This window comes from Nanorana parkeri, unplaced genomic scaffold, assembly GCF_000935625.1.
Source record: "Nanorana parkeri isolate BGI_ZX_2015 unplaced genomic scaffold, ASM93562v1 scaffold913, whole genome shotgun sequence".
Lineage (NCBI taxonomy): Eukaryota > Metazoa > Chordata > Amphibia > Anura > Dicroglossidae > Nanorana > Nanorana parkeri.
Window position 1 is genome coordinate 332,558 of NW_017307181.1, and position 10,497 is coordinate 343,054.

Genomic DNA, 10,497 nt, shown 5'->3' on the forward strand with positions numbered 1-10,497 from the left:
TAACTGCATCTTCAATGAGTGAGAAAAGTGAAAGTAAGCAAGAGATTTGAAATGGCTGAGCTATGGGAAAAGGTAACCAGATATATTGGCAAAGTTCAGTTTTTGTATATGTATATACAGTATATTTATATTGCAGTGGAAAAAAAGGAAGTAATGTTGCAGTTAGCTGCCAGTAACCAATGCTATAAGAAGTAGATATTATGTAATCCATATAATCCAATTATTTTTATAGAGTGAAGAAAGGTTAGAACTTTTTTTTTTATTGCTGTCTTTTAGCTCCAGAGGTCCTGTAAATGAAATGTAAAACTCCAGTACCAAATTCCTGCCTATGCTGATTGTCAGAACTTGTGGCCCAAATCACACAGCCTCCAATGACCAGTGTTTTTCAGGATACATAGAGAAACCTTTGCTTAGAGAGTGGATCTATTTATATTAGATTTTGACCATTAAAAAAGAACTCTGGGCAGAATTTCCCCCTTGTAGTAGGACTACCCCAGCACTGCAAGGGTTAGGTGCTTGTTTGTGTCTAGGTGTTAAAAAAAAAAAAAAAGTTATACTTGCCCAACTGCAGAGCCAGCTGGCAGCTACTCTGGTTCCTGAAGCCAATCTCCTCCTCCTCCACTGCAGCAATGTAAAGGACATGAGGACACAGAGGGAAATACTCCCTCTGTGTCCTCATGTCCTATACACTTTATAGAATGTGATGACAAAGAATCCTTAGACCGTTGCAGTGGAGGGGGAGAGAGACTCCAGGGATCGGTCTCAGAAAAAGCCGTCTCAGAGGATCGGATGAGTGTAATTTTTTTTTTAGCACCAAGACACAAACGAGCACTATCTGCCCCCAACATTTTTTAACATAAATTGCAAGGCTATAGTCCGGTCATGCTGACTGGTGACATTTTTGAGTGACTGGTGAGACACCCTAACATTTTTCAAGCCCTGTATATATATTTATATATATCATAAATAATCATCACATCACGTGCATATAGAATGTATATTATGCTACATAACACAAAATCCAATATATACTAAAATAAAATGTATCAAAAATGATACACCTAACAAATGCATTTACTCAGTTTCACATCAAACCATCTAGTGACAGAACTGATAACTTACAACCTGCTATAATATCTGCCGTTAGCAGCTAGTATGTAATTGTCAAACATACAAATCCAAGCTGTAAAAGGCACTGCAGACTCACCTGTGTGTGTTAAAAAGGTGCATTATGCTGTAGAAATAGAAGAGACATCCTCATTGCCCATCTTGTTGAGTCCTGTGGTTTGGGAGGCAGAATAGTTATAGAGTGCAATTATTAACAAGTTCAGACATCCATAATACACATGCAGGCTTATATCATACAAGGAACAGGGGCTGGAACTAACCTGTAAGAATATAGAAAGTTTTATACACATAACAACTGTAATTAGTGAGATCTACAGGCTAGATGTCAGGCCAGAAAAGCACATATTCCCTTTATAATACAATTTACTAATTTAACGCATGTTTGCTTCACAAAGGAATTTCCAGAATTTCCAGGGACCTAAATATCGTACATTGGTAGAAGATTTCCTGGTTAAATCTTTATTTAGCAGCTGAGAAAGCTAACTGCATGTTCTGTTCTGGTATATTAATTTTCAGCAGCATATCAAGGCCAGAAAATGTCATTAAAATCATTACATATAGTGGATTTCGATTCTTATCTGTCCCTCCAAGTCTGGTGATGCCATAGCGACTGGGGGGTAGTTTAACTTGCTGTGCAAGGTGAACAGTTGAAAGTGTGCGCGCAGAGGGATCTCCCGGAACTCAATGATGCGAACATAGGCAACATTACAACCTCAAACCATGCCCGATGCCTCTATTTGTTTATCTCCTCCCATACTTAAACAGCCAACTTAGAGACCCAACCCCTCATTCTCACTGATGCATTGTTTGGATATTGTTTCCATTTTCGAAACTGCTATACAACTTTATATAACCTAATCCCACAGACCCCATGGATAGCTGACCTGACAAGGCATTAGAAATGTATTCAGGATTTCCTACATAGTCCACATTGGAGGCCGCAGATGCACAATCAATTGAGTGTCCTATTTCCAGAGATGAATTGGCCATAGGTATCACCCAAACTACACTAGGCAAAAGCCCTGGACCAGATAGCTTTACCTCCCAATACTAAAAGATGTTTCAGGATATATTGGCTCTGTACTTTCTGGCTGCATAGAACTTTATGGATTTAATAACCCGTCTTCCTCCCCAGACTCTGGAGGCCCAGATTACTATCATCCCCACAAAAGGGAAAGACCCCAAAATTGTGCTCTAGCTCCCACCCAATCTCATTGTTAAATGTTGATGTCTAGCTATTCACTAGGGCCCTGTTCAATCGCCTTCCCCTGTTGCTACCTTCATAAATTCATCCAAACCAAGTTGGGTTCATTCCTGACCAAGAACCCAGTGACAACATAACCAAGGCTGTTGACATGATACATTGGATTCAGAAGCGAGGCAAGGAGGCAATTGTGTTGTCGACTGATGCGGAGAAGGCCTTTGACAGGGTCACATGGGACTTCATGTTTGAGGTTCACAGGCATATGGGCTTAGGTCAGCGTATGATGGGTTGGTTACTTACCACCAAGGGCATCACCAGGCCAGGTGTCATCCAGTGCAGCTGCCAGGTGTTACCTGACACGCATATCATTACATTACGTGTACTTCACTGCCAGCGGCCATCTTGGTGATGGACGCTGGCAATGAAGGAAAGGGAATGTTTCTCCTATGTTCTATGAAGAGCCTATGTTCACCAGGTAAGATACACTATGTGACTATGTGGGCTTGTTTGAGACAGTTTACCTGCAACCCCACATATGCACAATTTACATCAGACATCCGTGTACTGCCGACTGGAAACTAATACTTGGCATCTCTCCGATGTTCTCTTGATAGATGTTTTTTGTCTTGCTGTTCCGGGCCTTTAAACGTTAACACTTTCTTTGTTACCTATTCTCAACACTTCTCTATGATGCTGAGTTTACTTTGTTGCTCCAATTCCTCTTGCCTCCACATACCAAGTCTGCAGAAACTTCAATTCCTCCATGTGGCAACCCCCGAGCAGCTGCACCGTGAATGAGGGACAGTGGCACGATATCTCAAATGCAAAGCTGATTCTACATGAAGCACCTTACAAGCATCAGTTATCTTGAGGAGGCAAAAACTGAGTAGAGAGCAAGAGAATTATATGGTCCTCAGCCCCTCCCAAAGCTTACTATATCCTTAGATGTAGGAAATTATCCCGTCCCTACAAACATGGAGAGGTTGCGGAGTGGGGGTGTTGTATGTAATGTGAATTTTACCTAAGGCAAAGGTACAATTGTGGATCTAATAGCTCTGTTGAATTATCTTACTGATTTGGTCTTCTTTGTTGTATTTTAGTTGAGATAAAAATGTTAATGGAAAAAACAGTTCAAAGTGTTTGAACACACTGTATCACCTTTAAAATTGTCACTTATGTGAAAGAAAATATTAATTGAGTACAATGCATGAGCAAGGCGGACAGGGCTATTATGAACACAACATTCTCACTGTGTCATTCAGTTCTTTGGTAATGTAGTGTATGTAGTTTGGCAATGTTATTCAATGCAAAACTCATATTATTTTTAATTAAGAATTTGAAAATGCAACATCTTGGAATTTTAAAGTTTAGTTTTTTTGTTAAACTAGAACCAGAAACCTGTTACATAGCTTCCCCTTTCTTGTGCTTTTTAGGCTTGTAGCTTAATAATTCTATTAAGTAATCAGTGTAGCATAGGGGCAGTATTAAAGCTGTAGTGGTGTGCCTATAATTACCGCAAAAAAAAACTGTATTCACTATATTCTGTTCTGCTCTGTACTATGTGTACTTGACTCTAACCTATTAGGGCCCGACATACCAGGCATGATACTATTTAGTAATTAATAAATGTTGGTAATTGTGGTGTTAATCTTTGATGAAAAGGGATCTTTCCATGAGAAAAAGGTAAAAATAATGAGCTCAAGGGAGAAGGCTATGTAAATTAGAGGATTTCTGACCACAGATGTTGTGAATAGTAGTCGCAATATTAGGGAAGCCTTAAACTGCATTTCAATTTGAAAGCTGTAGCTGATAATTTTTCTATTTGTTCATAATAAGTGACCAGGACATTTACTTGGGCTAAAACAATAAAAAATAAACTAAAATGTATAAACAACATTTATGCTGTCATGAAAAATGCAATGTATAATGGTGTAATTATACAAACATAAATAATATGTAATGTTTCACCATTGAAAGCATTGTGCTAAGCAGTGGATAGTTTGTTTACACTCTCACGATTCAGTGCTATTTTTACATTGTATATTGTCGTAATAACTTATTTTCTTCTTTTTTCTTTTCAGATGTTTTCATTACACACATCTGGATTACGGTTCCTTTTCTACTTCATACTTTTATTTTTGAGATTGCTAGCAGCCAGTTGGTACCCAAAAAGTTTACCTTGTAATGTGTTCCAAGATGGCACTGCTGTTATTGTAGAGTGCACTAATCGTAGCCTTACGGCAATCCCACCACAAATACCTAGAAATACCACCAATTTGACATTGAATATCAATCATATCGAAGAAATCACGCCAGATTCATTTTCCCACTTTAGCAACCTGGTTGAAATTGGATTTAAATGTAACTGTATACCCATAAAATTAGGTCCTAAGGACCTCATTTGCAACCAGAAACTCTCCATTGAGGATGGCAGTTTTGCTTCACTACTTAAATTGCGCTCACTTTTTTTGGATGGTAATCAACTTTCACAATTTCCAAGAGGCCTACCACCATACCTACGACTTCTGAGTTTAGAAGCTAATACCATTATTTCAATTAAGAAGAACAACCTATCTGAAATACACAATATTGAGATGTTATACTTAGGACAGAATTGCTACTACAGGAATCCATGTAACGTCAGTTTTCTAATTGAAAGAGAAGCATTCAAGGATTTAACCCAATTAACACTTTTATCCCTGAAAGGAAATAATCTGTCGTATGTGCCTGGAAGTTTTCCAGTCAGTCTCAAGGAACTATACATCTATAATAACAGAATAGAGTATATTCAAGAATATGATTTTCAGAACTTGACCAACTTAGAAGTTCTAGACCTAAGTGGAAATTGCCCTCGATGTTACAATACTCCATATCCTTGTATTCCATGCTCAAACAATGCTCCGATCTTTATTCATGAGAAAGCATTTGATTCACTACAAAGCTTACACACTCTTCGTTTGCAAAGTAACTCTCTTCGCAATATCCCAGGTAGATGGTTTCAAAACATTCAAAATCTTCAAGTACTCGACCTCTCTCAAAATTTTCTAGCTCATGAAATTAGGGAAGCAACATTTTTGATGCATGTACCAACACTGAAAACATTAGATTTTTCATTCAACTATGAGCCTCAGCAATATCAACTGGATCTGCAGTTACCCAAAATATTTTCCAGTTTAAAATCTTTGGAAACTTTGAGAATCCGTGGGTATGTTTTTCAAGAACTGAAGAAAAAAAACCTTGAGCCATTGGTGGATTTAAAAAATCTTACTGTTTTGGATCTTGGCACAAATTTTATCAAAGTGGCAGACTTTAGCTTGTTTCAGAATTTTAGTTCACTAAAAACAATAGCACTTGCTAATAATAAAATATCCCCTGCAGATAACCCGGCTGTTTCCTCCTGCTCAAATTTCAAATCATCTTCTACACAATATAATTATGCACCATTTCGAGATGTCCATTATTTCAATTATGATGATCAAGCACATCACTGTAAACTCAATGTGAATGAGGAATCAAGATCTCAGAAATTTGCTACTGAAAACTGTCAAGAATATGGTCAAATGTTAGACTTAAGCCAAAACAATATTTTTTTCATCAGAACTAGTGACTTTAAAGATCTTAGCTTTATAAAATGCCTCAATATGTCAGGTAATGTAATTAGTCAGGCACTGAATGGAACAGAGTTTGCAAGCTTAAAACACTTAAAATATTTAGATTTTTCTAACAATCGCCTTGATCTTCTCCTTTCAAGTGCATTTGAGGAACTTCAAGAATTGGAGATCTTAGATCTTAGCTCCAACCAACATTATTTCCTAGCTGAAGGGATAACACATATGCTAAAATTCACAGCCAACCTACGACACCTAAAGAAGCTAATGATGAACTGGAATGAAATATCAACTTCAACCAGCTATGAAATGGTGAGTCAGTCAATTGAAATCCTGGAATTCAAAGGAAACCGCTTAGATATTTTATGGAGAGATGGAGATACAAGATACACAAATTTCTTTAAAAATGTAACAGCATTGCTTACATTAGACATTTCCTATAATGCGCTAACATTTATTCCTTCTAAAGTATTTGAAGGTTTGCCTGCTAATCTTAGTAGACTTTTTCTGGCTAATAACAATTTTAAGATTTTCAGCTGGGAAATGCTATGTCAGTTAGGAAAACTTAAAGTTTTAGATCTCAGCAACAATCATTTGACTGCTGTGCCATTTGAACCAACTAACTGCACTCATTCTATTCAAGCACTGATATTAAGCAATAACAAAATAAAAAATATAACTCCAAACTTTCTCAGAAATGCAGTAAGCCTGAAATATCTGGATTTAAGTTTCAACAAAATCAGTTTTATTGGCAAATCCAGTTTTCCTGATAACATTCTTTCAAACTTAGAGATACTTGTTATACAAGGTAACCCATTTAAATGTAACTGTGATCTTGTGTGGTTTGTTTCTTGGATAAACAGCACAAATGTTATAATTCCATTTCTGGTACCTGATGTGTCATGTGCTGGACCTGGAGCACACAGAGGAAAGAGTCTAATATTCCTGGATCTATATACCTGTGGAGTAGAACATTGGAATTTGCTTTTGTTTTCATGTTCATCTTCACTGGTTATCTGCTTACTGGTGGTCTGCACTTCAAGTCACCTTTTCTATTGGGATTTTTGGTACACCTATCAATTACTGAAAGCCAAGATAAAAGGATATCGGAAACTGCCAAACTTTTGTTACGATGCTTTTATTGTATATGATAGCACAGATTATGCCGTATCAGACTGGATTTTTAATGAGTTAATTATAACTCTTGAAAAACAGGGAGAAAAGATGTTTAACCTGTGCTTAGAAGAAAGAGACTGGCTGCCTGGAAAACCGTTTTTGGATAATCTTTCAGAAAGTATCCAGCTCAGTAGAAAAACTGTGTTTGTGCTTACAGATAAGTATATCACAAGTGGACATTTTAAGACAGCCTTCTACATAGCACACCAACGCCTTATTGATGAAAAAGTTGATGTCATCATTTTTATATTGCTTGAGAAAACGTTACATAAATCCAGGTACCTTCGACTGAGGAAGAGGCTCTGTGGCAACTCTGTTTTATACTGGCCTACTAATTCTAACACCCACAATTATTTTTGGAACTGTTTAAAAAATGTATTAAGAACAGATAACAAAATGGCATATGACAGACTTTTTAAAGATAATATATAATTCACAGTGTGCTTCACACATCAACAAAGATGCATATAACTGCATTTTAAGGTCCCCCAAAATATGCTCATCTTGTAATCATATTCTTTTATGACAAATTAGACTATTATATAAAATACATTTTTTTTTTAAATCTATTAAGAGTATGCTTGATGAGTGATGAATTACATTGATCCAGCATGAGGAATAAAGGCCTTAACAAGTGGTGGTCATCTTAAAAATGACAGAGGGCTTCAAGTGTGGCAACAACATTCTGAGGACTGCACTACAGCAGGATGTTTTCTTGAGTTAAGGTGTATTGCATTGAGTTAGGCAACCCATTTAATAATAATGGGCTGTGAAACCTGAAAGTTCCATTATACTGCATTTTTGCAATGCACACTGAGGAGAAAGTGGAAGTAAAAAAAGTCCTATGGCTGATGTCAGTAGCAGTAATAGTAACCCCCAGCAATGGTGTTAGTGGCTTCAGTAATAACCCCCTGCATGATTATCAGTGGCCTCTATAATGACCCTCAACACTGGTGACAGTGGCAGCATTAATAACCCTCAGCATTGGTGTCAGTGACCACAATAACAACCCTCAGAATTGTAGTCTGCTTAACAATACTACAGATGTTCTTTCAGTGCTGGGTACTGGAACACAGAGAGCAACCAGAACCCTATTGCCTCTCTGCCCACAGGTGGACAACCAAGGGCAGACCCAGAACACGGCTGGCCTCACACAGAGAGCCGGTGAGCTACATGTGACCCATAGACTGCATGTTGGGTATCTAACATGTAGGGTGTAAAACTCAGCTGAAGATAGTTTTCTCCATTAGCTGTTAGTATATATAACTGTTTTATTTTAGTATGTTTTATTTACGGTTTTTAAACAACTTTAGTTCCATGCAACTAAGAATAGTAAGTACCGTAATTTATAATGAGTTTTATAACAGATGTTTAGCACACTAATGTACAAGAATAAGAAATAAGTCACATTGCATTCTATGAACTCTTTATTGTCATTTAAAAGATCCAATTTCTACACCAATACTAAAAGCAAATATGTACCACCACCATTAACACTAACAGATTTGTGATGCAAAAAACAGGAACACCAGGATACCCCTGCATGCACCATACAGTGCTTAAAATACATTGGGAAAAATTATTCAAATTGGAGCAGACAGAATAGTAGTTTGCCATAGTAACTAATCAGTTTCTAAAAGTCCACTGGGTCATACTCTGTATAGCACAATAAAAATGATAACACTTCAGGGTCATTCATTGTAAAGTCATTCATGCTGCTGAAATAAATATGATTTCCCTTTACCAGTGTTTAAATGTAAACTTGTAACATAACATAAACCTAATATATTGTCTTATATATTGAGGTTATTGTTTATTGGTCCCTCATGCCCCACAGTTTGATATATGTGGAAGAATTAAAAAACATGATCTCTGTTTTACCATTCCTTCTCCTCATCAGGTAATAACTAGCAATGGAATGGATGGGCACAAACAAAACATTGCTCCATTTGACTCCCAGTGAATTAATTATCTAATTTTCATGTTAGCAGCCCTTTAGCTGATGTCATATGGGTGAAAGCACTCACCAAGGCAAAGCAAATACTTCCTTTAATGGCTATACATCCTTTTCTGGCCCTGGATGTTGCAGAAGTTCTTCCACTAGTGATGGGACAGGGATGGATCAACATCTTGCTGGTCTAGCCAGAGAGGGAGCAAATCTAAGTAGTCTCTTGAGGATCTCGTCAAGTTCTTGCCAATTATAGGATTGCTCATCTGACATCAAGCTGGATAACTTTGAGAACTGTAATTGTTAGGTTATATGCAGAGATCTAATCATCTCTGCCATTACAGTCTTTACAAAAGTTTTGTTTAGACTGGCATTGCAAATAGCATTCGATAATGATGAAATATATGTAATCCGCGCTTATGGATATAGAATATATAAATCAAAAAGATAAAAATGAAAAATAACTCCTCATAGTGTAGTTCGACATATACGTTTATTTGAAGAAAAAAAAAAAAAAGTAGTCACTTACAATTAAAATCGAATAAAACGGCCGCTCACAGGCAGCGGGTGGATATCCTGTACTTCCTGGTTGTTCGTGGTATTGAGAAGTGTAGCCCCGCCCCCCCTTCTCATCTCTTTTTGCCTACAAACACCGTGGGTCTGGTGAGTGCGCATCCCAGAGGGGAGTTTTGACGTGGACACTTGGTGATTTATCACTTTTATTGATGTTTTTGAGTTGATTTGTTGTTGATCACTTTCATTAATTTTTGTATTTGATGCACGTTTGATTACAACAAAGTATCTTATAATAAGGTTTACTTAATTAATTTAATGCACTTTTGCACTAAATGAAATTTGATATTCATATATTTTATTTTATTTGATTTTATATCATATATTTATACATTTATATATTTTCACTGGCTATCACTTTAGTATGCTTATAATGATTGCAAACACTTATCTAAATTTTTGATTATATGCTGGTTTGTTAACACGTATTTGATTCACCCTATTGGTGACCCCGAGCGCTGCACACCCATTTATAAGCATTAGATAATAGTATATAGAGGTCTCTCCCAGTGGTGTTCAGGTTTATGTACAGTATATATACTAAATATTATGGTTAAACAGCCTTAGCTTTTAAAGGGTAGTGTATTTTATATAATGTTTTACTTTTATAATTTTAAGGCTAAACATTTGTTGTAAAAAATAGGTTTTATTTTGTCAGGTAAGTGTTGCAGAACTCTGGCTCATATGTAGCTGTATGGATCCTCAGAGACCATTAAACAGTGATCAACTAGTACTGGGATTTCTTTTTAGAAAGCTCATTGTTCTCTTCAAACACATGTAATGGAAGCACCTTGTATTTATTCCCAAAATAAATATAGCATTTAACTAATGAAAAAAATATATGCAAGCTCATTTTCTAA

The 10,497-nt window shown here is 36.7% G+C and overlaps 1 protein-coding gene across 1 annotated transcript; it reads left to right on the forward strand.

Annotated features, from left to right (window-relative positions):
- The first annotated feature begins 2,483 nt into the window (after positions 1 to 2,483).
- Positions 2,484 to 7,548, forward strand: LOC108794925 (toll-like receptor 7). Its single transcript, XM_018566073.1, has 2 exons — positions 2,484 to 2,678; positions 4,414 to 7,548. Exons 1-2 carry the CDS (start codon positions 2,484 to 2,486, stop codon positions 7,546 to 7,548), a joined length of 3,330 nt encoding a protein of 1,109 aa, XP_018421575.1.
- Positions 7,549 to 10,497: the final 2,949 nt, after the last annotated feature.